This window comes from Hippichthys cyanospilos, chromosome 12 (assembly GCF_059441005.1).
Source record: "Hippichthys cyanospilos isolate Australia breed blue-spotted pipefish chromosome 12, RoL_Hcya_1.0, whole genome shotgun sequence".
Lineage (NCBI taxonomy): Eukaryota > Metazoa > Chordata > Actinopteri > Syngnathiformes > Syngnathidae > Hippichthys > Hippichthys cyanospilos.
In genome coordinates, this window is record NC_142380.1 from 19484098 (window position 1) to 19510489 (window position 26392).

The 26392-nt window shown below is 40.8% G+C and overlaps 1 protein-coding gene across 2 annotated transcripts in view; it reads left to right on the top strand.

Annotated features, from left to right (window-relative positions):
- Positions 1–440: 440 nt before the first annotated feature.
- LOC148415237 (calmodulin-regulated spectrin-associated protein 2-like) overlaps positions 441–26392 on the top strand; it is a 61250-nt gene continuing 35298 nt past the window's right edge. For both annotated transcript variants that reach the window (XM_088429013.1, XM_088429014.1), the window contains exons 1-4: positions 441–889; positions 14268–14527; positions 22002–22181; positions 23684–23767. In XM_088429013.1, the coding sequence (XP_088285139.1) occupies positions 751–889; positions 14268–14527; positions 22002–22181; positions 23684–23767 (663 nt within the window). In that variant the 5' untranslated portion in view covers positions 441–750. The remainder of the gene's footprint in view (positions 890–14267; positions 14528–22001; positions 22182–23683; positions 23768–26392) is intronic.

Sequence of the window (26392 nt, forward strand, 5' to 3'; positions counted from 1 at the left end):
TAAGCAGGTTCAAGATGAACAATTCTGAATCAGGCTAAATTGGACAAATATCTGTAGTCTTCTTTGGTGGCGTTTGATGATGCACCAGCGCTATCTTTTGGAATTATTTGGCTGTTGCATCCAGCGATTTACTACTTCCTTTGATTTCCAACAGTGATTCTGTCTATGCCGTGTAGACTGCATAAACATATGGTTGATATTTAAACATTTCAACGACATTTTTCGTTTCATTTGCATGAAAAATACACAATGTGGTACGCAAATATGTTTGGATGTTTAATTAAAAGCCAAGAGGGTTGGGAAATGTGGACAAAAACAAGAAATCAACAAAGAATAAGAGCGGAAGATGGAAATGAATGAGATTTTTCGAAGATGGACTGGGTGGGTGGATCGAGCATGCGCAGTCGACTGACTTCTCGGCTCGGTTCGGTCAGGAAAAACGCAGGGACAGCTTGGGCGAGGAAAGAGGGAGCGAGGCAGGAAAAGAAAGAAAAGGAGCAACATGAGCACGACGCTCCTATGAGAGAAAATGTTTTTGACGTGAGCGCTGTTAAATCCATGGGTGCGCTCGAGTTGAGGAATGAGAAGTCCACAAGTAAGGAAGAATTTCCCACCGATGTGATCTTCCACTCATCTGAGAGCGACATTTGTTAGAGTTCCAACGGACGCGATGTCAGAAGTCGGAAGAAATCGCTGCGCCTGACCGGCCTCGGTTAGCGTTCGGGTCACTGCCGCAGTGGAGCCGAGAGGATGGGAGAGGCGGCGCACGAAGGCGGCGTTCAGCGGACCTTCATCGTCCCCGCCATAAGGAGCTTTGAGCATTATGACTTCAGCAGGGCCAAGATCTCGTCCAGCCTGTCGTGGTTGGTGGCTAAGGCGTTTGGCTCGGGTAGGTGGTGCCTCCATCCTCATCTTTTCCCAGCCTTGAAATACCTCCTGGAAAAGCGTCAAACTCTCATTTGTTTTGACATCTACAGAATATAACCCAGGTCATTCTGTACGTCACCCATAGATGTAATGAACTGACATTATTTAAACGCTGCTACAACGTTTGTGTACACCGAGCAGTGGCGTTCCTAACTAGTTTCAAAGACAACATAAGCACCAACCCCCAAACTGTAAGATAACAACAAGTAGTCAGTGTCTCAAGCTGGGGTGTTAAATGTACGCCCCGCGGGTCGGATCCGACACGAAAGGGGGTTTAATCCGGCCTGTAAAAGATTTTGTGAAACATTAAAAACAAAAATGAGAGAACCCATTCTTCCGCTGTCCCATATTCAAGACAAACAATCTTACTGTAATTCACCAAGTCTAAGATGCATTTTTTTCTGAATATGAAGGCTAAAAGTATGGGTGCGTCCTATAAACGTTGATTCAACAATTTTATTTGTTTTCTATTTCAACACCCTTCAAGGAAGATTGATCCGTTAGCAACATAAGCCCCATTTGACACACAGATGCACATTTTTATGTCTGCCTTATTTTTACTGACAACAATTACCGTAATGGGCAGACGTCAGTTGTCCGTTAGCCCCCAGTGCCTGTTGCAGCCAAACCCGGAGCAAGCCCTCTCAGCGCCCCATGCAAAAATCTGTCATTGCGCCCCCACCCCTCCAGGGAAATTTGTAGTTTATTTAAAGTGTTGTTGTCACTTACTGTTATAAAAGATAAAATAACAACAGAGAATCCGTTTGAAAAGGAAATAATAAATTTACTTTACATAACTGCAGCAAGTGACTAATTAGGCTCATAGACTCACATTGTGAGTGATTATAGGTTATAGTAATTTTCTTCATCTGCGACGCAGTTGGCTCTTCTCTCTCAGTCATTCTTCACTGGAACTCAACAGTCTGCCGAGGGCTACAATAGAATAAAAAAAGAATCTGTCTACCCTATAGCCTGAGTCTGCAAGTAGTTAAAAAACGAAAAGCACAGTGCGACTGGACACACTTTGTTGGGAAACTAAACTACCAGCATTTAATTTATCAAAAATACATGCACAATAATATCAGGTTGACTGACTCACCTAGAATTGGACTTTTCTTGCCTTGGCTCCAGCAAAGTCTTCAACTATCTTGGAGTATTCCAGCTCACGGGCTATTTCGTGCCGTTCATCAGACTGGGAAGAGTCGCTGCTTGGCGCCAGACGCTGCACCGGGCGCCTCCCCAGCGGCGGCACTAGTAGCGGCGCGACTCGTGAAATAACTTGTTAATTTAGGATGTGCTTCTAATTTTTTTTGTTTTTTCACGTGCACAGCGTCAGTTTTGCGCCCCACTTGGTTTGAAACGTTTATGTTCAAATAATTTCTCCGGGGCTGATCTGAACTACTGGGGCTGCGCGGGTGTGGGGATGCCCCTAGTGGCAGGGCTGTGCGGTGGTGTCAAATTATTGTGCGCCCCCAGTTGCCTGGCGCCCATGAGCAAATGCACAGGGCGCCCAACGCAATCGCCGGGCCTGGTTGCAGCTAACAGCTGTTTGATGAGCTTGTTACAGCAATATTTTCAATAAAAGAAGCGAGCAGAGTGAACCACCATTCGAGTTCATCCTTGCTGACGCGCAGAAATATTACTAAAGCGGATAGTCATGGATAGATCATGTCAGTTATGATGTCTCTAGCTGATTCAATTAAGAGTGGTAATGTATGGAGCTGTGTGCACCGGTTAGAGAACACGGAAAGGTATTCCATTTGACTCGTTTAATAATTGCAGTCTCTTAGCATCTACGCACAATCATAAACTTGGTAGAAGATGGATGGTGCGCAACTTCAACAATTTATGGCAAAAATAACTTGAGCCACGTCGCAAGGAAAAGGAAACAACAACTGCATCGACACTGGCGCGGCGTTCACTGATCCCTCACTATGTGGGAAGTCTGAAATACATTTAATGTGCAACCAACATCTAACAAGGATACAAACACAAGAAAATATGAAGAATTTAAAAAAATAAGATTTATTCTGTTTTGCTATAGTTTTTACATTCTCGCCATACAGTTGGTGTGTCCTACACCAGAATTTGACCCTAAAATTAAGGCTGTGTTCTTTATTTGAGGAATTACCGTACTTTTACAAGGAATGTCCCAACGAGCACCACTTGCTGATCAGTCAGGCAGTTGACTTTCATTGGCAAGTTGCAGCTTAAAGTTGTCTATAATAATAATAATAATACATAATAATAATACAGATTATTATAATATAATAGTACAGATTTTTATCCTGGTGTGTGTAAACGCTCATCAGCCAAAAACTTGCAAATCTTTAAAGAGCCGTGTGCACATTTGAGCTGGTCAAGGGGGCAACATATCTGAGAAGAGGACAAGCAAGTAGCCACACATGATTCTTTTCTTCCCCCCAGTCCATCTGGTGACATACTTTCTGCTTCGGTGTTTGCCAAAAGCTGTGGCCCAGTTCATAGCCGTAACCGAGTGGCTGTGGCCCAAATTGGAATAGGGTACGCCATGTTTGACTGTGTTCAAACATTAAAATGCAAGGATAGAAAATAACAAGTATGAGCAATGAACTACCGTAATTCCCCATATATGAGCCGCTGTTCCCCCCCCCCCAAAATTAAGGCCAACAGTATGCATGTAACTTCAAGATTAAGATTTTTGTTTTTTATTCCACTCTATTCAATAATTATTGATCGATCAGCCACATAGGCCTAGTTTTGACGCACAGATGTGCATTTTTATATTGGCATTTTTCTTAATTAAAATACTTACCATAACAGTATGAGAAATTAAGAGTGCACCTATACATCAGGTGCTTCTTATATTTTGAGTATTACGGTAAGTTAGGAAAGGCCTTGAATATTTTACAAGTGTGCTCACGGAACATTTTAAACAAGTAGTTACTGATAGAGGCTAGCTTTACATTGTTCCCTTGTTTGTTAGGGAGGTTGTGGTCTCCTGTGGCTCTGATCAGTCACGGATCCTTTGAATCATCATGATTTTCCCTTGCCATACAGGTACAGTGCCCACAATAGCAGTTAATGTTCCACTCCAGTCCAGGTGGCGGCACTGATGCACATTTCAACATTGTTTATAAAAGGTTTTCTTACTAGATCAGACCACACACCTTTCTAAAGTTTAATAGACATGATTCAGGTAGTTTTTGAGTTATGATTGTGACACCTGGTACTTGGGTAATAAATTAATAAATTGTGGAAGAAGGAATGCCGTGCTGAATCGCTAAATTCAGACATAAACGTGACAATCAGTTGTCACTGTGACGCTGGCAATGTGCTGGCCTGGCTGTGATGTAAGCACTTTACACATTCCCTAAGATGGCTGTCACACTTTTCTATTTTATCATCAAAGCACAGAAAAAGGACAGCAGCTACATGTGTGCCATAGTAAATTTGGATTGCCATCATTCCATTTGCAGGGTGTCCGAAATGTCTCAGAAAGGCTTGAAACTAAACATTAGACTTCCAGTTTACCAGGAAAATGATAAACTACTGTAAATTGTGGACTAGTGTACAAGACACTATAGCTACATTTTGCTCACACTTTTGAACCTTGTGTCATGACTGCCGCTTGAGGACGCTCTGCACTTGGCCTCTCCCGGCGGGCGACATCATGGCCCCACTTTCCCCACCGACCCTCCCCAGTCATTAGGGCTGGGCGATAAATCGATGTTATCGATTAATTCAAATGTTTACTTTTTGAGGATTTATTTTTATGAAAACTGATTTTATTTTGCGCCACCAGTTCTGTTGCCTGCTGAGCTCTCGTAGTTCAGAGAGCACGGAGTGTGCCCCCCCCCCCGCACTTAATACATAAACAAAATGGCAATAAGTGGTGGAGATCTCACTCCGAAGAAAGGAACAAACATCACCTCGCTGCAAAGTTTGTTTAAAGGCTGTTGCTACCAAAGGTAGCAGTACTACTAATTTACTTCAGCTCCTTAAACAGAGGCATACTGTATGTCTGTCACTTTACGACATGAACAAGACCATGGCAGCACAAGTAACGTTAACTCCACCAAAAAACAACCTACCGTCTTGGAAACATTTACAAACTGTATCCTGTATGATAAAAAAGGGGCCCTGTGGAAGGCTGTCACAGATGCAGTCGCAATGTATATTGCAAAAGATATGGTGTCCATATACACCGTGGAAAAGATGGGGTTTATTCACCTGCTGAAAGCTTTGGACCCCAGGTACGTGGTAACGTGGATACTGAATGCCAAGTTGTTAAACTTTTGTAAATGTTTTATCATAAACGGTCACATAGACTTTATTTCATGTTATGTTTGTGTCACTGTCAGAAAACTTTACTGAAAAGTTATATTTTCACAGTTGTTTCAATGGAAGGGTACTATTTACTGAAGATGTTTAATTTTATTTGATGCAGATATTTAATTTCGTTAAAATTATTCAAGGAATTAAATTAGTGACCAAATACCTTTTTGCATACCATACCTTTATTTTGCAAAACATGTTCAGGTAACTGAAGGTTTTGTTTGCACTTTATTTTATCAACCTCATACAAGGGTCTTATGCTTTTATGTTGAATTTCTTTTAAGATAATTTGAGAGTGCATTGTGTCAGTTTAGAGCTAGATAAAGCTTACTGAAAAGTTACATTGTCACTGTTTACAATGGCAGGCAGGGCTTGCCATCTTTTTTTTTGTGTGGCTTCTTTATACTATCACTTTAACTCCAGAAGGGAAAATGGAAACAAAAAATTCAAACTTGTTTTGAACAATTTCTTTGTCATCTGCAAATTGATTTTAGGTAGGGGGGAGAAAATCGTTTTAAATCGTGAATCGGGATTTTTTTTAGGCCATATCGCCCCGCCCTACCAGTCATCTACATGTTGTGTGAGATATTTTGTAGTGTCTTTTTGTTGATGCATGTGCAGGGATTTTTATTCCAGACTTGAGCCTTGCCCTCTATTTGAGGGCATTTTCGAAGACTCATTTTTATCTATCTATCTCCATGGAAATAAAGGGAGGCGAGGATGCTATTTAAGTATTGATTTTGAGTTTCAACTGCTATTTCACTTACCACAAAGAGGGTTCCACCACGCTCCACCAGTAAACACAATCAGGCATGTTACAGTTGTGATGGTGCAGTATTCTAACAATATGAGTGTGTGGGGGTTATGTTGAAACTATGTCTCTCTTGTTTCTAAACGTGCAGACATGTTCTGTCTGTGTGGCAGGCATGATGTTGCTGTTGCTGTAACCACAGTTTGAAAACAAAAAGTTTGAATGAACTAATTTTCTTGGATTTTTGATTTATATAGCAGTCGAGCTAAAATGGAATTTTGACGTTTATGGTCATCAGTGGCAGTGAATGAATGAATACAGTTTAGTAGATGACTGCAACTGAGCGCCTTTTTCACTTTTTTTTCCCAGCAAATTGCAATGTTAGTAGAGAAACATTGCTGAGCCGTGTACTCGGGTCATCTATGTTCCTGGACTTCCTGCTGCAAGTACTTCCTGTCTTTTCCAACACAAAAGACATTTTTCTCCCTTGTACAAGTCACATTTTCTTGCGCTTTCTTTTATACAAGCAAAAATTTTCTGAAATATCTTTTGTAGATAAATCGCCACCCGGTTGCAGACTTACTGACTCTCAGTGCAAAGTACATATTTTTATGTCTTAACTGATTCACTGTCAATAATAGTTATAGATGTTAAATATCCATTGTATTTTTTTTAATTAGCTGGCAGTGGACTTATTTACTGCCGTTGACAGACAGAAGAAAAAAAATCACTTTAAATCTTGAAGCGCCTCAACATTTGGCGAACGTTTAAACAAGGTGTGTCAAGCATATGGCCCGTGGGCAAGGTCTGGCCCGTAAATGAGTTTAATCTGGCTCACAGGATGATTTTGTAAGCTATAAAAAAAAAAATGAGCTGACTTTTTTCATAAATGTAAAACTTGGATTTTTTTTTTATGATTTATAGCAATGTTAATGTTTTATGATTAATAGTGTTTTTGAATTTATTTACTTTGGACTGTATTAAAAAATAAGATATTTGATGTTGTTTTATTAACGTTGTGTAAATATATACAGTGGGCCCCCGTGTTACGAACTTAATCCGTTCAGCGGCTACGCTCGTAACTTGAACTGCTCGTATGACGGGCAATCCAAACCTATGGTAATTAGTGAATGCGTGCAACGCGTGCAAATACCTTAGGTAAAAACATCACGACTTTATACACATATTAAAAATGAGTAACATAATCTACTGTACAGTTAAATTAAATAACATATACAAAAGAAAAATGACATTTACCTTTGGGGCGACGTGACTTGAGCTGGGTGGAGGCGGAGGGGAGCAGAGACCAATGAATGTATTGATTTATTTTCTTAAACGGGAACTTTTCTCAAAACTAGAACATATCACCGGCGATTTCCTTCTCTTTAATCCATAATAGAAGAAGCCTCTCCATTTTGTTGTCGATCGAGGTCCGTCCCCCGGCAAGGAAAGTCTTGTCCATACTCACGAGCAAGGTTAACCATGCGTGCGCCTCCTTCGTATTTTTTTTTTTATTATCTCCTGCTTGGTTTCTATTGTCATCATCCTCTTACTTCTTCCTTTACCGCCACTAGCAATTTTAGAAGCCATGTCTAACAGATAAAGTTTGCAAAGTCTTCACAACATTCCTTCCTTCCGTTTTTCACTCATTTTCTCTCCTTCCTTCCGTCCCGACCAGCTGTGCCATCAAGCTAGATAAAGGCGTTCGGCCAATAGCATATCGGCATTTCTGTGATTGACGTGACGCCGGCCAATAGCATCTCCGTGACTGACTCCGTGACTGACACCGTGACTGAGATAGTGACTGTGACATTGTAAGAGCAATAGCGTTCGACGTTGCCGTGATGAGCGTCAACTTCTTAATTAGATGACGTAGCAAAGCGAAAATAAATGTGAACACAATGGCCGGCATGTCAGTATTGTTCGTAAGACGGAAGGTTTGTGCGTAAGTGGGGGACAAAAAACTCCGCGTCCGCGGTCCGCGCTCGTAAGTTGAAATGTTCGTAAAAGAGGGTGTTCGTAAACCGGGGGCTGACTGTACTATGATATTTTTGGTCCGGGAAAAGATTTACTTCCATGCGTCCCTCAAGCTTAAATGAGTTTGACACCCTTGATTTAAACCCTAAAGGACTGTACATGTTCCCTTGTTATAAACTTGTTGAAAAAAATGATATGATATGTGATGTGTTTTTACAAGCAAAGTCAGGCTTAGAGCTTCGAAAATGAAATGATTGAAATGAAATGATTTATAGTGGACCCCCAGTTTAGGACGTCCCTGCCTCCACTTTATGACATGGACTGCAACATTTTTGTCATCCCCTCTGTACGGCATTTTTCCCGCTTTACGACATCAACAACTGTCATGACCTTAGGGTTGACTATGTTTATGTTGTTTTGCCTCCATCTTCATGCATTTTTAGGTAATTGCTCTTATTTTCTGCTCCTGTCAAACTGCCTGCACTGCAACGCGTCACTAAGAGGCTGGTCTGATATTGGTCAGAGTCACTGTGTCACTAAGACGCTGACATGCTAAACACTTGATCCTAGTGTGAGTGCTTACAATATCGTATTCATTGTGCATTTTAGTTGATTAGCCATGGTTTCCAAGATTGCTAGTGATGTTAAAAAGGAGAAGTAAGAAGATGATTAGTATGGAAACGAAGCTGGAGATAATCAAGAAATACGAAGAAGGCCAGACTAGGTTAGGCTACCCTTGCAAGGGAATATGGCCATAAGTCACGTCATTCAAAGGTAAACAAATCCTTTATGTATATTTTTTTTTTCATTTATGATGTTATTTAATAGTGAACATGTATATTATATATAAGTGGCACTTACTATACTATTTTGTGACCAATTTTTATTACGTATATACAATTTTCATGTTTTTTTCCTGGGGTTTTATACGCATTAGCTAATTACCATAGGTTTCTATTTCCCGCCATACGACGATTTTTGCTTACAAGCCCAACCCCGGAACGGATTAATTTCGTATAGCGGGGATCCACTGTATTCCAATTCTACACTTAAGTCCCTTCAAAATGATACATAGTATATGGAGGTAGTTCAAAAATGGACAAAGTTACAGCATTTTGAATGTTTCAAAATTTAAAAAGTTTGGAGAAAACCGCATTTACTGCTAATTAATATTTCAACAATGCACACAGTCCACTAAGCCCTTATTTTCAGTTGCTCAGATAATGACCAATAGCAGCTCACCTGTTTCCTGGGTTTGATCATGTGACCTTCACAAGCTGAGCCGTGATTGGTTCGTACTGGAGCAACGAGCAACTACAATGTCATTAGGAAAATTCACCTGTCTTTATCCAGTTCTGGGTTCATTTTAAAAATGACATCATAGTTTTCAATCAGTCAAACTGTGTCTGTGTTTCCCTTGTATACAAGCAGTGAGGAAATTCCAAGCCAGAAAAGACACATACACACTCCAACCAGATTACATACTGCACATGCGTGCGCACACACGCGCACACACACGAGTCCTTGACTAAGGATGCCATTGTAAACAGCCATTTTAACCATCCCCCGATGAGAGGAAACCCTGTGGCACTCTTGTATAGCGCCATCGGCCAAAGGGTGTGATAAAGGTAGGCAGATGATGGTCAGACTCACGAAGAGGGACACTGTGGTAGCCGTTCCAGACGTCCGTGACAGTCTTCCAGGTGCCTTGATGGATACAACGTGCAAGGTGGAATGGAGACTCTAGAAGCGAATGTCTTACTCTGGCAGAACTTGTTGAGAGGTGACAGGTCCACAGTCTTACAAGGAGAGCCGACATGTTTCCGCGTGACCACCATATGATGGCACCAAGTAACAGGTGCGCCGTATGGCACACGTTCAATGACCCCAAGTGTCTCATCGCCTTAAAAGGTCATCATGGACCCTTTGCTGCTAGTGTAAGGGCACCACAGTGTGGCATGCTTTTGGCGTGGCCAAGTGGTCAACATGTATCTCTATGGCTGGTCCTTCCATGCACGGCAACGCATGATGAGGGCATGTGTTGAATGTGGACGAGGCACATCTCTCAAGATGCCAACCCTCATTTGACTGTTGTCTTTCGACAAGCATGGGAACGGCAAGGCCGCAGGGCATGTTGGTGGGACTGTCCCCTGGGGCCATGAGTACTGGGAAGCTTGAGGGTCACTCTGATCCACATAGCCGCTGTTGACTGAGATAGACAAAGGAACGTCAGGCATGTCAGGAGCATCGGACCCACACACATCACTGGGTCCCTCCATGACATTGCCAAAAGAAGGGAAGGTTTTGGGGCAGAAGACCAAGATTAAGGAGTGAATCGTAGGAGAAATACATGGCCTGGACTGAGCTGCTCACATACACCATGGAGCAGCATGAAGAAACTTCTCCGCCACTGGAGGTATCCGAGCCACCAGGCATGGGTGTACTGTGAATGCAACTGTAATGCACCACTTCACGCAGCTACGTCCCCTGTGCCATCTTCTCCACCAGCCACCCCAATTGAGCCAGTGTTCGCTGACTTCTTTGACTCCGGTGGCCGCCATTACTTGGTTGTTGGAGATTGTCTCTCAGGCTGGGTGGAGGTTCTGGGTGCTGATGCAGGTATTGCAGCAGGGCTGCTATGCTACCTCCAGTCGTTCTTCCGCAACTTTGATGTGCCAGAGGAACTGCTAAGAGATGGTGGCCCTGAGTTCATGGCGAGCCACACTCAGGATTTTTTCCTGTGGAAGATCAAGCGTATCCTCTGTCTGTTTCCCACAGTCCAACGAGAGGGCAGAGGTTGCTGTGAAAACTGTGAAGCACCTTCTGATGTCCAACACTGGCCCAGGTGGTGCTCTCAACCAGGACTGCTTTCTGTGAGTGATGATACAATTGAGCAACACGCCCGACTCGGGCTGCACTCTCACCACTCTGCATCTCACCATTGCAGATTATTTATGGCTGCCCCCTTTGAGGTTCACTTCTCTTCATAAAAGACCTTGAGAAGTTCTTGGACTCTCGTGTCTGTCCATTATAGTGTCTGGCGTTGGCAGCAAAGGAGGATGCCCTTAGGACATGGAATTCTTGCACCGGTGAATCTCTAAGGGCTCACTCGAGACCGCTTTCTTCATTGGAACCTGGGGTAAGGATGTTTCTCCAGAATCAGCAAGGCCCAAGCCCTAACAAGTGTGACAGGTTGGGTGTGGTGGTGGAGTCACTCGGTCATGATCAGTATCGAGTCAGGGTGAATGGGTCAGGTCGGTTGACTCTTAGTAACCGGCGCTTCCTCCACAGCTACACGCCAGCCATCCCCTTTGGGCAGGAGCAACCCGTGGTCCAGTTACCACCGTGCATGGTCCCACCTAGCCCAGTGACGTCCCAGACGCTTGGCCATTGGTCAAGTGATGTCCCTCTTGATGCCTGCTTGGACTCCTCCCTTCCTCTGCTGTCTGATGGAATGGTCTGTGACCTTAGGTGCCAGGGTGACCCCCCCCATGTCTTTTTAGGCGAGTCGCCTCAAGTGTCGCCGCCGCTGCCTCCACCCCTGTCTGCTCGGCTGTGATTTACTAGGAGGACGCCCAGGACGCGCTGGACTGAGCTTATTTAAGGTAGACCGGACTTACTGGACTGATGGGGGGAGGTGAAGGGTAGTCCGCCCTCCCGGGGCAGTGTTTCAATAAATACACTGTCTCTCGATACAGGAACAAAGAGCGAAGAACAAAGAACCATTTGTGTCTTTACCACATCCGACAAAGAGGAATGTTTATTTTGTAGCAGTGTGAAGCTGTTCGCCTGATTATTATGTGTTGTAATACTGATTATTTGTGTTCACTGTGTTTTGTTCTGGATTCATGGTTGATTTGCTTTGATGCAGGGCTTCCTCATCTTTGTCATTAAAAGTTATGTTGACATAGATGAGTATTATTCTTGAAATAGCACAGACATTGAAACAAACATTGAAAGCTCTCCTTCAGTAGCGCTCGGTTCACATACACCCAAAGGTTGAATTCCTAAACAAAGTTTCAAGTAATACAAGCATTACATGAATGATGCACCATGCTTGAAATATCCAATTTATGTTGCCGTAAGTCAGATCACAGGTAAATCAGGTGACAGATGAACAAGCCACAGGGCACACAGCAGCAAACAACCATCTACACCCACAAACATACCTATGGGCATTTTTGTACTGTCTAATATATAGTCCTGTACCTTGCATGCTAGTTTTGGGGAATGTGGAACAAAACTGGAGTACACAGCGAAAATCCACGTGGGCACGGGGAGAATATGCAAACTCAAAACAGGAAGGCCGGAGTCAGAATCGAACTGTCAACCTCTGAACTGTGAGGGTTACGTTCTAACCACTCTGTCACCGCGCTGCCCATTTGATAAATGACTTCAACACCAGTTGTACCATATTTTCCACACGAGGCGTATCGGATTATAAGACACACCTTCAACAAATGGCCCATTTCAAAAATGTTTTCATATACTTTTCATAGAGTGCACCGCATTCCAAGACGGACAGAAAAGAAGCGACAGTAGTGGCTGGGCTCGCATCCACAAGATGAAGCTGCACTAAAGGGAATGGCAACAAAAAATATCAGACAAACTTTATTGATAGAGTCAGTCAAACTTTATTAATAGACAATCAGAAGTGAAGAATAAAGATGATTTGTGAAAAATACTATCTGAAGAATGGAGGGAAAAAATACCTCTTGATTATGTTAAAAGACTGTTTAGATCAATGCCAAGATCAGTCAAGAGTTTGAAAGACTATAATAATGATTCAATTAAATACAGCGGGCTCCCAGTTTACGAAATTAATCCGTTCCGCGGTTGGGATTGTAACGCAAATTCACCGTATGGCAGGCAACCCAAACCTACCCAAACCTATGTTAATTATTTAATGCATGTAAAATCCCAGGTAAAAACATCAAAATTTGTATAGACATATTAAAAATTAGTATCAAAATAGTATACTAAGTGCTACATATGTATAATATACATGTACACAATTAAATAACATCATAAATAAAATTATATAAAGAATTTTATTTACCTTTGAGAGTCGTGACGAGCTTGTTATGGTAGGCTAGCTTAGCTTTCTACGTATATCTTGATTATTTTCAGCTTTGTTTCCATATAAATCATCATCAACTCTATTTCTCTCTTTAACATCACTAGCAATCTTGGGATCCATGGCTAACAAATTAAAGTTTGAATTAAGCACTACAATGCACAATAAATACCAAATTGAAAGCACTCTCAAACAAGATCAAGTCTTTTGACAGCCATCTTTGTGACCCTGTGTGCCAACCAATAGCAGACCAGCAGCTTCATAACTTGTGACACCGACCAATAGTCGACCAGTATCTTAGGGAGTCGTCACAACGACCGATAGCAGACCAGCATAGTAGTGACGTTGGCGGTTTACGCGTGTATAGACGTATAAGCACACACTGACCGCTATATAGGATGTGTCACGCACACTGACTGCCATGGTGGATGTGTCGTAAGGCCAAAGAAATGGCGTAAAGAGCGGACAAAAAAAAGTCGCGGGCCATATCATAAGGTGAAAAAATGTAAGGCAGGGACATAGCAAACCGGGGGTTCACTGTGTTGAATTCAAATTGCAAACGAAAACCTTAAAATATTTTGTGTTAATGATTTAAAAACAGTTTCGGGATTTATTTGATAAAATCACGCTTCCTTTTACTAAAACTCGCATTTTTTGTGCCTTTACTAAATTGCCATATAATTGCCATATAAATTGCTTCAAAGTTGGAGCATACATAGCATATCAAGATTTCAAACAGGGTGTTATAAAAAAAAAAAAAACTCTAAAAATTACATTTATTGCTGAAATGCAGTGGTAAAAATTGAAGAATTTACACGGCGATTAAGTTATTTAACTTTTTTGTCCCAAAAATGAAAACTTGTATTTTATGCACTGGCGCAGCGGATTATAAGGCCACTGTCAGCTTTTGGAGAAAATTGAAGGCTTTTAGGTGCGCGTTATACTGCAAAAAATAGGACATTTTAATGATGAAATGAAGGAAAGTTTTCCAGGGATGAATATAAAAATTGGAAGAATCGTTTTTAGCCAGTGACATATTGATCAGATCAATGTCGCTGAGAGTTGTGCTGCATGTAACTCAAGCTACAAAAACTCACTCCATTCAGATTTGATGTGATTTGCAGCCCTGCTATGTTTTGACGCCACTGTTGCAGTCAGGCCCATATGCACACTGACTGGGCTCCAACTAATGCAGCTCTTATCTTAATTATCGCGCAGACGAAGTGCCGGATGAGGTGGCGGAGCCTTTCTACACGGACCAATACAAGCAAGAGCACTTGAAGCCGCCCGTGGCCAGCCTCCTCTGCTCTGCTGAACTCTACTGTCGAGCAGGGAGCCTCATTCTTCCCAGCGACGCAGTCAAGCCTTTACTGGGTCACAACGCCGTCATCCAGGCTCTGGCCCAGAAAGGTTTATACGTCACAGATCAGGACAGGCTGGTCACAGAGAGAGACCTGACCAGTGTTCCCATACGCCTGGTGAGTCGAATATGGAATTCATCAAATTAATCTCTTTTTAGTCTAATCTAAATTTAGATTCATTATATTATTATGGATCATAAGCTTGATATAAAGCAACGAGAGAAAATACACAATGACCTTATCCACGTCTTTTAATTTAATTTTGGTTCCGGAGGTGAGGAGCAGAGATTTTGTACTCAGGCTACCAAGTAAACAGTAACATTTCATTTATTAGCTACAACATTTTACTGTAGAGATGCAGGGGTGACCAAAATATGTGATTGGAAGCATACAGCCAAACAATTAGCGTCAGTAGCAGTGTTCTCTCTAAACTGCGCACGTGCGCAATTGCGCACTGCTCGCATGTTCTCAGCGCACAAGAAAACCTATGCTGCGCATAAAACAAAATGCAATATAAACATATTAAGTGATAACTAATATTAGACCTCATCATCGGGGGCAAGTGCTATATACATCACACTGTCATGTCTAAAACATATATTGCTCATGATATAAAAATAATATTAATGACAAACATGTTGAAAACAAACAAAAATAGTTGCAATTTGTTAAGCAACGTTGTGCGGGTTGAGACTTCTGGCTCCCTGGTTTACTTTTATGCTTGCCCAGGTTCAAATACAATAAATAAAATTTTAAAAAGAATCGACAGGTCTATCTTTGATTCAATAAAATAATAAATGTCATTCCATAGTAGTTCCAAAGCTCTTCAAACAAAAATACTTGAAATAAAAGCCAAACATTACGGTAAAGAAATCGTCTTCTCTAATCTGTGATCAATCTCAACTGCCCCTGTGATGCTGGCCTAAGGCTCTTAAAGGGCCAGTATTATGCACCTTTCCCTCTGCCTTAAATGGGCAGTAAGATAAATGTCCATTAGGCAGTAAGCCAAAACAACCCACAAACAAATAAATAACTTTCTAGCTCTTTGCCATTACAAAAAATGGGATTTAAAGTAACTCTGTTAAGTGAAATGCTGTGATTTGGCTCCTACAAACATGTCAATCACAGATGCATCATTCTCCCTTATTGGTTCTGGACAACGTTTTTCACCTCAGCTATCCCTTCATAAATGACAGGATAAGTACCCAAAAGCACATTACTCAGTCCCCCCTCCTTCCTTGCTCATGAATGAAAAAATGTGAATTATGTGATATCGGTCACTTTAGGAGCATCAGATATGTGCACGTTGACTCACTGTGTGCATGTCAGAAGTTGCTCATCGTGGTCCAAAGCCTGCTCAAGGAGTTTATGTGAATGCTCAGGCGCATTGAAAATTAGAGGGAACATTGATCAGTAGTAAATAATTTACCTACGAGCTTAACTATTGTTATGAATACAGTGGACTGCCGAATCACGGCATCCTTGCCTTACGTTTTTTTTTCACATTACGATGTGGAATACTGAGTTTTTCATCCCATCTTTAAGGCATTTACCCCGCTTTATGATTAACATCAACAACTGCCATAACCTTTGGGGTTGGTTGTGTTTGTTGTTTTGCCTCCTCTTGAGTCCTTTTTAGGTAATTGCTCTTATTTTCTGTTGCCGTTAAACTGCCTCCGCTGCAACGTGTCACTACAATGCTGGTCTGCTATTGGTCGGTGTCTCGACTCCCTAAGATACTAGTCTACTATTGATCAGCATGATGAGGTGACGAAGATGCTAATCTGCTATTGGTCAGCGCACGGGGTCACAAAGATGGCTGCCTAAAGACTTGATCTCGTGTGAGAGTGCGTTCAATATTGTATTTATTATGCATTTTAGTGCTTAATTCAAACTTGATTTGGTTACCCATGACTCCCATGATTGCTAGTGATGTTAAAGAGAGAAGTAAGAAGATGATTTATATGGAAACCTAGCTGGAGATAGCGAAGTACAAAGTAAGCTAAGCTAGCCTAGCCTAGGCTACCTTTACTAGCAAATATGGCCATAACAAGCGTCACTCAAAGGTAAATAAATTCTTTATATATTTTTTGTTTATGATGTTATTTAATTTTATGCATATTATATATAAGTAGCACTCACTATACTATTTTGATTCAAAATTTTAATATGTATAATTTGGATAATATGTACAATTTTGATGCTTTTACCTGGGGTTTAACACGCATTAGCTAATTAACATAGGTTTGGATATCCCACCATAAAGGCAAATTCGCTCCCAACCGCGGTACGGATTAATCCTGTACACTGGGGACCCACTCTACTGGGTTCCCACAGGGAAATGATTTTATAGGAGGAACGCATGTTACTTCGAGCGATCATTTACATTTTAATGGCAGTAAATCACTCATTTTTGACCATGTATTGACACTGTTGGAATAGTCTCCATCAGCTGCGTGCCTCGTGAGGATGAGCGGTCGACAATGGATGGATGAATGCATAATGTGTGGCCCCCTGCCATTCAGCTACGTCATGAAGGGGGTCAGGCGGCCACATGGTAAAACTTGGTTTCTGTTTGACGCATGTACGAGCTCCACGAGGCTCCACTTGTCAAAATGACATCAAAATACGTTCCAGAAAACATGGTGGATGAACTATTGCTTATGGAACTTCACCGGTACGAACACCTTTGTGATTCGACTGAGAAGGACTTCCGTCACTTAAAAACCGTATCCAACTCCTGGAGAGCCACACTAGGGAGAGATTAGGAATCTGTAAAAAAAAAAAAAAAAAGTTAAATGTTATAGAGTAGTGTTGTTTGATTGCTGTTGACGCCATATACTACCACCTATAGTATGGGAGAATATTGTCTCCAGGGGCAAGCCACCCTGAGTTTAAAGTGCTGCAAAATGCGTGCCAGTAAGATTCCACTTGTCTCATTTCCTTGCGGAATCCATCCATTTTCTGTAGTCGCTTATCACCACGCGGGTCCCAGGCTTGCTGGTGCCTATCCCAGCTGGCTTTGGGCTGGAGGCGGGAGAGACCCTGAACTGGTTGCCAGCCAATTGCAGGGCTTACAGAGACAAACAGTCATTCACACACCCAATCACACCTAAGTACAATTTAATATGTCCAATACACCTGCCGTGCATGTTTTTGAAGTGTGAGAGGAAGCTGGAGAGAACCCATGCAGGTTTGGAGAGAACATGCAAACTCCACACAGGAAGAACAGAGCCATTTGGATTTGACCTGTCCCTGAAGTGAGAGGTGGACGTGCGAACCACTGCGTCATGAGCCACTCTACATTGATTTATATAAAACAAACTACTGTACCTTTTTCATCTAAAGGTAAAAACTGTGCTGATGGAATCGGCTAAGCATTCTAAGTGCTCTGATGCCACCCATTTCTGCAGTCTCAATTGAGTTTTTCCATAATCTGAGGTTTGATTTGGGCTTTTTCATATTCTTAGTGTTGTTGTTGTTGTTTTTTTTTTGCCATTTTCTTAAAATGGCACCAAAAGAGCCTTATGGTGCAGAAAATACGATACAGATAATATGATACCGTATACAGTATCGTATTTTCAAATACTTTTTTTTTTTTTCATACCAAAGCCCTTCAGTTTGAGTTATGGATGATGAGCTCATGCTTTTCCAAAGACTCTATATGAAAAATAAGTCATGTGGAGGAAGAGTCGGGGTCTGTTTGAAAACAAATGGATGCACAAAAAGGGTATGCGAGTGGATGATGATTAGAAGCCCTTCATAAAAGCGGCGGATGAGAAAGAAAGGATAAGCATGGACACGGACGAGTTAGGAGGACGTGACGTGCAGTACTGCAGCACAGTGCAGGGTGGGGTCTCACGCTTGGCCAACGTACGCGTGTCTGCTGCCATTACACACACACTCACACTGCAGAGTCTGTCAGACCTTCATGAATGTGCACATGACCCTTTAATCAGAGTTACAGCCTAGCAAGACGACGTAAATCGAATTTGTCTGCAGAAGAGCACGTGTTTGCCATGACGGATTCCAAAAGGGTGTTGTGTTTTGGTGTGCTTTGCATCTAGGGCTTCAGTCAGCCAATATTGCATTGCGATATTTGTATGTATATTCTAATGAAAATTATATTGAATAATCAGGTATTCGGATCATAATAAAACACATATTTTGGCCTGGTTAAAGACCAATTACGAACGCTGCACAATGAATCATATTTCTATCGCATAAATATGTATTTTATCATTTTTAAGTAATCAACTTTTTATTTCTACTTAAATTTAAACTGTGTTGCAACAGATTATTTTACCATAGGAACATTCGTGACATTTTAGACAAATATTTCTCCAATTTGGTTTATGAAATGAAAGTCATGCCAAAACCCCAGTAGCGGTTTTTGCTTGCTAAAACCAGCACAATTGAGTTAGCCTGTTTTGTTAAAAAGTTATCGGTAAAAATGACAACACTCAATTGAGTCATCCATCCATCCATCCACTCATTTTCTATAGCTGCTAATCCTCACAAGGGTCACAGGCTCGCTGGCGCCTATCTCCGCTGGTTTCGGGCAGTAGGCGGGGGACACCCTGAACTGGCTGCCACCCAATCACAGAGCACACAGATGAACGGACCATTCACGCGCCCAATCACACCTAAGGACAATTTAGTGTGTTTCACCTGCCATGCATGCTTTTGGAATGAGGGAGGAAGCCGGAGTGCCCGGAGAGAACCCACGCGGGTTCGGGGAGAACATGCAAGCTCTACACAGGAAGGCCAGAGCCAGGTGGTTTCGAACCGGTTCCTTTGAACTGTGAGGCAGACGTGCTATTCACTGGCCCTCAATTGAGTCATTTATGTCTCTATTAAAAAGCTTTTTTTTTAAGCATCATATTAACAGAATAGAAAAGAGATACAAAACACATGTAATTTGATCCTCAAACTGGGTAGGTTGCAGCTCACAGAATATAAATATCCTAGCCTTCATTGTACGAATAAATTACAAAACTGTGTCAGATATACAGTTCATGTTTTCCCTCAAGTTATACAGTGAACCCTCATTTATATATATATATATATATATATATATATATATATATATATATATATATATATATATATATATATATATATATATATATATATATATATATATATATATATGTGTGTGTGTGTGTGTGTGTGTGTGGGTGTGTGTGTGTGTGTATTGTGTGCAAGGAGGTGCAAATTCCTGTCATCAAAACACTTGCTGTCATATTCTGACTGGGTGAAGCAGGCGCTTCTTTCTTTTATTTTGTAATGGAACAAGAAGGCTACTCGTGTTTGCTCAGCTGCGTTGACCTTTATGAATGCCTTTGAGCAAGGTCACACACAAAAGCACACTTGTAACAGTCTTGCAATAATGGCAAGGATGAAAACTGATGCTCTGTTTTGTGTGACCACGCTGCCATTTTCACACCATTTTAAGGTATGTCTGTCACCGTCAACTTTCTCCTGGCTTCTGCACACACACTCACAGACACATTGGGTATGTACGTACACACACGTCCTTTAGGTCCATGCTACAGTTTGCATCTGCCAACGTGAAGTTCATTGTCAGTGCTTATCACGTGTTAAACGTCGTGGACTACAATACCATTTCTTTCAGACCATTTCCTTCTATTAAAATATTTTTTTATTTGTTATTAGTAGTTTTTATTCAGGCTCTCTGTGAGGCCTAGTACCACATGATCTGACCTTCCAGCATTTTGAAGTGCTTTCATGTGAACTTTTTCAATTTTTGTAAGCTCAATTTGTCACTGTTAAAACAAGCTGCGTATTTTGTAGAGTGCATTTTTAATTCTTGGGGCCTCTCTTGCTGAATCTCTCACACATATATCAATAAGCTTATTGCCCTCTTAATGATTTAGGAGTTTTATGCAAAATGAGGCTCACAGAGATTTCTGTCACTAAGAAAAAAAAGTGCAGTGGGTTATGATGGAAATGATTTTAACTCTTAAGCCCCTCTGCCCAAAGATCAGCCAGACAGTTATGCTGCAGGAGCACTGCATGTGGTGTCAAACATTGGCCAGTGTTTGTCCATAGATGCAATTCTGAAACATGTTTTACTTGTTTATATGACATAGCGATTGGTTCTTCATCAGCTTTGGGAACTAATTCAAGTGTCAACAGTTTAAATTACAGGAAAAGAATCATATTTAAAAAAAATAAAAATAAAAAGACTCTGCTACAACAGTCTTTGAAACTAAATGTGATTTTTTTTTTGTATTTGATGAGTTTTAAATCAATTCCAAGACTTAGCTCACGTCAATATTGTGAAAAAAAAACGATAAATCCGGATTAATTATGGAAAATTTGGGGATTAATTAGTTTAGAAAATGTAATGGTCTGACAGCACAATTATATATGTGTCGTGTTAGTGGCCAATGTCCTCACATGCTCTTTTCGACAAATGGACAAAATTAAAAAATAACATTTTCTTCTTCTTAGAAGGAAGCAGTCATACTGGAGCTGTTAAGCGTGCCTGTCCCAATACTTTTCTTCAGCTGAATATGGGTTGCTAGCAGACATTCATAGTGTTAACAGACATTTTATCTTGATTGTTGTCATTCAACAAATGTTTTGTTCACTTTGAAAGTTTGGCTGTTATGGATTGAATAAAATATTTCTGTATCAAATTTCTTCTTCAAATAGGAAAAAATGAGCTTCACTATTTTCCTGTCAGATCAAATGTGATTTTCTTCTTATTAAATAATGAACTAAAGTGCTGCTGACATCAGGCCGTTTCAAGTCAACCTATGGTGTCATGTATCAGAATTATTATTCTTCAGGAGTAGTTTGCTTCCAGTGGGTATATTTCTTTCAGAGCACGCTGTCTGTTTAGATTGGCGGGATGAGTGTGTGGAGAAGACGTCCAGACGCCCAATTTTTTTTTTTTTTTTTCCCCCTTTTAGGGAAACACACCGTGCTAGCCAACTCAAGCGTCAGTGGCAGCATGAGGTTACGGAGCAGCTGAGTTTAGATGTTTGTTTAGTCACAATAGATGCTTTGCTAAGCTACAATGTTTTTAAGTGGACCTGCAGTGTAACAGGAAGGGAAAGTGGAGGTCAAATGTCTCGTCTGACCAAAGTTCCATTAGAAAGGCCAGCAGAATGTCAAGCTTTGTTTTGACGGTTGGTGGAAGCGTTCACATTAAGTGAATGATCCCATATGAGATTAAAAAACGAAAAAGTTCAGCGTAAAAATGTGTCTTCTGACGAGTGGTATTAAATGACTTAAGGGAAGTGGGTCTGGAGTGATGACGATGTCCTACAAATACTTACAAGGAACACATGCACACGAATGTTTTGCTTCTTTGTCTTCTAATATCCCCAGCATTTTATTTGATATTCAAATATATATTTTAAATCATTTATTTTACAATTCACCCCCCAATCAAATATTAAGTGCTTAGCTGCAACACGCATAGGGGCTATTGTCTCATCATCCGCTATTGCGCAATATAATGAGACATCTATTGTACTGTAGGTGGATTGATACATCTTTATTTTCTGTCATTAGCAATTACCACAATTACTTTTTGGCTACATGGCAATTTCAGACATCCCACTTGGCAGTGATCGACACGCTGATGATGGCGTACATGTTGGAAATGATGAGTGTGGAGCGGGTGATGGCTTGCATCAACAGATATGGCGCTGCAGGACCCTCGCTTACTGACTCTTGCACCGCAGAGCAGCCCTACGACACAGAGGACGCCATCACCACCTGGCTCAATAAAGTAAGAAGCACAGGTCCACACTTTTCTTTAAATGGGTTAAAATATTTCTTTTCCATTCTGATGTTTGCTGATGGCTCCCCCATCATATTTGAAAGTAGAGAGAATGACTTGATTATTTTATTTATCATTTGTTTTGAAGCTTTATTTGAAATATTTCGAGGATACAGTGTGGCCGTGGTCTTCGACGTCCCTGCCTTACGCTTAATTCAACCTATGCCAAGACCTGCTACTTTTTTTTTGTCCCCTCTTTATTTCTTTCGCCTTGCAATACATCCAAGATGCGAGTGGCCATGTTGGATGTGTCCACACTCAAACTCTATACATGCGTGATCGCTAACTTCACTACGATGCTGGTTTGCTATTGGTTGGCGTTACGGTTGAAATGGCTGCATGCTCACAACTGGATCTTGTCTTGAGTGCTTAAAATAACGTATTTATTGTGCATTTTACTGCTTAATTCAAACTTGAATGTTAGTCATGGGTCCCATGATTGCTAGTGATGTTAAAGAGAGAAGTAAGAAGATGATTTATATGGAACTGAAGCTGGAGATAATCAAGAAATACGAAGAAGGCTAAGCTAGCCGAGCCGAGGCTACCCTCACTAGGGAATATGGCCATAACCTGGGGTTTTCAATGCATTAGCTATTTAACATAGGTTTGGATTGCCTGCCATAGGAAGAATTCGCCCTAAGAACGCAACCATGGAATGGATTAATCTTGTGAAATGGGGGCCCACTGTTTTTGAATTTCTTCCTCATCAAGCTGGGCGACAAATCGAATTATTTCGATGAATGTGTCATTTTAAAAATCAGTTCACCAACAAAGTTGAGTTAACATTTTGTTTTACTTTTTTGATGCCAGTATTTTCCATTGTACTAAAGTGAATATCAGCTCCAAATATCGGTTATCGACCTTCTTGATTACTAATAATCGTATCAGCCCTTAAAAGAAAACACATGGGTCTATCTCTGCACTTTTTATGCGGACTTCAAACTTGAAGATGGGTCTCTGTGAAGCTTCACAGTATTGCTTAACCTCTTTTAGCGATTTTAGCATACATTATGTAATTACAGTACTGTACATAAAGTACAATGAATGTCTTGAACTTGTTCAAAGAAATACAAGCTAAACTGCAGTTCTCATAATGGCTTTCATCGCACATGTGATCACCTTTCACATTTTCTACCCAAAGGCAAAGCAAGCAGGACTTATTTGCAGACATTTAAAACACACGGCGACTTGTTTCTATTTTGGAGAACTTGCATTGCATGCTCAGGATTGGTTGATGAATTTGTGCATCCCCGGGCCAAGGTCTTGCATCACAGTTTAGAAGGAAACTTTTAAGACTGCAAATTAAAACAGTCTCATTTTATGTGTGGATGCTTTTGTTCCCGTTTACAGTTTTCTTACCACTCAACACAAAGTCAGCAGTATTCAGCTCAATAGTGGCAGATGCACATGTGAAAGCGACTCTTTGTTATGCTATCTGTGTTACTTCACAGGTGAACGAGCACCTGAGGGACATTCTTGTCCAAGAGCAGAAGGTGAAGGAAAGTTCCCACCAAGAATCCAACTTAACGCCCAAGGTAAATGCACCAAAACCCAGAAATTGCTAGCTGAGGAACTTCTTGACTATGTGCATTTGTTCTTTACAGACCCATTTTACGATTTTCATCCTCGTAAACAGTTACTGTAATTTCCCAAATATGCCATAAGTATGGGTGGGTCCTTGAAAAAAAAAAAAAAAAAAATCTTCTAATTTGACACCATTTGAGGAACATTGATCCGCCACATAAGCTGTGTTTTAATGTCGGCCATATTCTTTCTTACACTAATTACCATAACGGGCGGATGTCAGCTGCGTCAGTTGCGTTAGCAGCTAGTGCCTGCCGCAGCTAACACAAGCTGAGGTTCTTATGGCTTTACTTTTAATAAACAATGCAGGCAGACTGAACCACCGTCCGAGTCCATCCTTGTTCACACACAGCAATATTAATAAAACAGATAGGCACATGTAGAAGTTATGATGTCTCCAACTGATTTAATTAGGAGCTGTCTACACGGTTAGAGAACATGGTAAGGTATTCCATTTCATTCGTTTATTATTGCACACTTTTTGGCATATTCACACAATCATAAACTTGGTGAAACACGGATACTGTGCAATCTCGAGTATTTTTGAGCTGCGTTGCAAGGATTACTCACAATGTGGGAAATCTGAAACACACTTCACACGTAACAAATATATGACTTATGGACATGAACACAATAAAATATGAAGACTTTACAAAAGGCGAGATTTATTCTGTTTTGTTATAGTTTTTACACATTGCCAAAATCTTATACACTGTGACAGAAAATACCAGAATTTGACCCCAAAATTAAGGGCGCGTCTCGTTTTTTTTTTTTTTTAATATACATGTATTGATGTTACAAAGTCCATGTTCAAGTCCATGATACTAGTTGTATCACATTAAAATCAGACCAAAATAAATGAGTTTGTCTCCTGGCTGAATGCCAAGCATAACATATGGAATGTTTGCACTCACACAAGAAACACGAGGCGTACTGTAGTCCAACACGAATCTTTCTACTAAATGGCCCAGACAGAAGAAGTGCTCAGTCATGCACCGGCTGCAGAGAAATGTTGGCATGAGCTGCGACATTGCTGTCAGTGTGCAACAAAGATGGGAGAGGACGACACGGGGAAAGTGAGGGAGAACAAAAATGCCATAGGGATGCTTAGTCAGCCGGTGCAAATCGAGCTTACGTAAGGACCAGATGACACAACGGGCATGTGGAGAGACAAATGCATATCTCACATTCAAACTTGCGGCTGCATAACATTGACTAATTAGCTAAACTAATCCACTAAAGTGAAACAATTGATTTTTGCTCATCTTGATATGATTGTAAGACTCGAAACGGAATGAACCAAAGGTTAACAAAAAAAAAAAACAACAACTGAGTGTTTGTTATTCCCTTATGTTTAATGTTTACTCTATATCATTTTTTACATTACCATGTAGATTTTAAGTGACAGCAATGTAATAGTTAGATTACTTGATTATTAAAATAGTTCATTTGATAACAGAGTTGCAATTGTGGTCCACATGTTTTTTTTTTTGTGGAAACAACACACTCTTTGAAATTCAGAAACCTATTTAGAAAAAGCACATCTGTACATTAATGCAGAAATCAGTCCTTCGAATCAAAAATCGATTTGAATCAAAAATCGATCCTGAATTCACTTGTGGAGGCAAAAATCTGAATGGAATTGTGAAACAAAGATTTCCACTCCACCAAAAACATGCCTACTTAAATGTAGCAAACATAACTTTTTATTTGATATTGCCTTAAAAAAACATTCACTCAACAAGAATCCATCTTGAGGCAGTGTAATGCTGTACGTCTCCAACTGAGGGAAGGGACTGAGTGAGGGAAGGGACACTTTTAGAACCCTTTTTGATGTGGTGGCTAGCGTTTTGTACAGTAGCTGAGTCCAATGGCAGATTGCCTCTCAGATTGAACAAAGTCGCTTAAAGAAAAAAAAAAGCCTGCAGCATTCAATTCTGTTACTAAATATACACAGTAAAGAACTTTTCATTTGCTTTGGGAGTTCCCCTCAAGCAGTTCCCCTTTGTCGCGTTACATGGCATGAGCTCCAATTTTCTGACAATAGACTGTAAGTACTGTACATAAAGTATAACAATGAATGTGGCCAGTATTCGTGAATTGAATCGTGTTTCAAACAGCAATATTTATTTTTACACACGAAAGCGTTTGCTATTTTTGTCTCAATGACAATTGGTACAGAGAAGGAGAAACAGTTGCTTTTGGCTTCATCCAATCAATCAGCAAAGGAGAAGACGATCTTGTCTGCAGTGCTTTTTTTTTGTTGAAAATCTGGATGTAGGTCACATTCTATTTCCAGTTTTGTGACTTCTAAACTGTGCAATTGACCATGGCGGATGGCGACAGGCCAGATTTTTCGACTCCTGCATAAAGTTGGTGGGCACAATGTCGGCATGGCAACACAGAGCAGCGCATACGCAGCATGTGGAAGCACGCTCATTCATTAACATGGCTGGAGTAGAGACACAATGCATTTTGTGAAATCCAGGGTTTAATTTTGGGGTCAAATTCTGGTATTTTTGGTATTTTTACCGTGTATAAGATGCACCAAAAGTTTGGTGACAAAGTAAAAACTA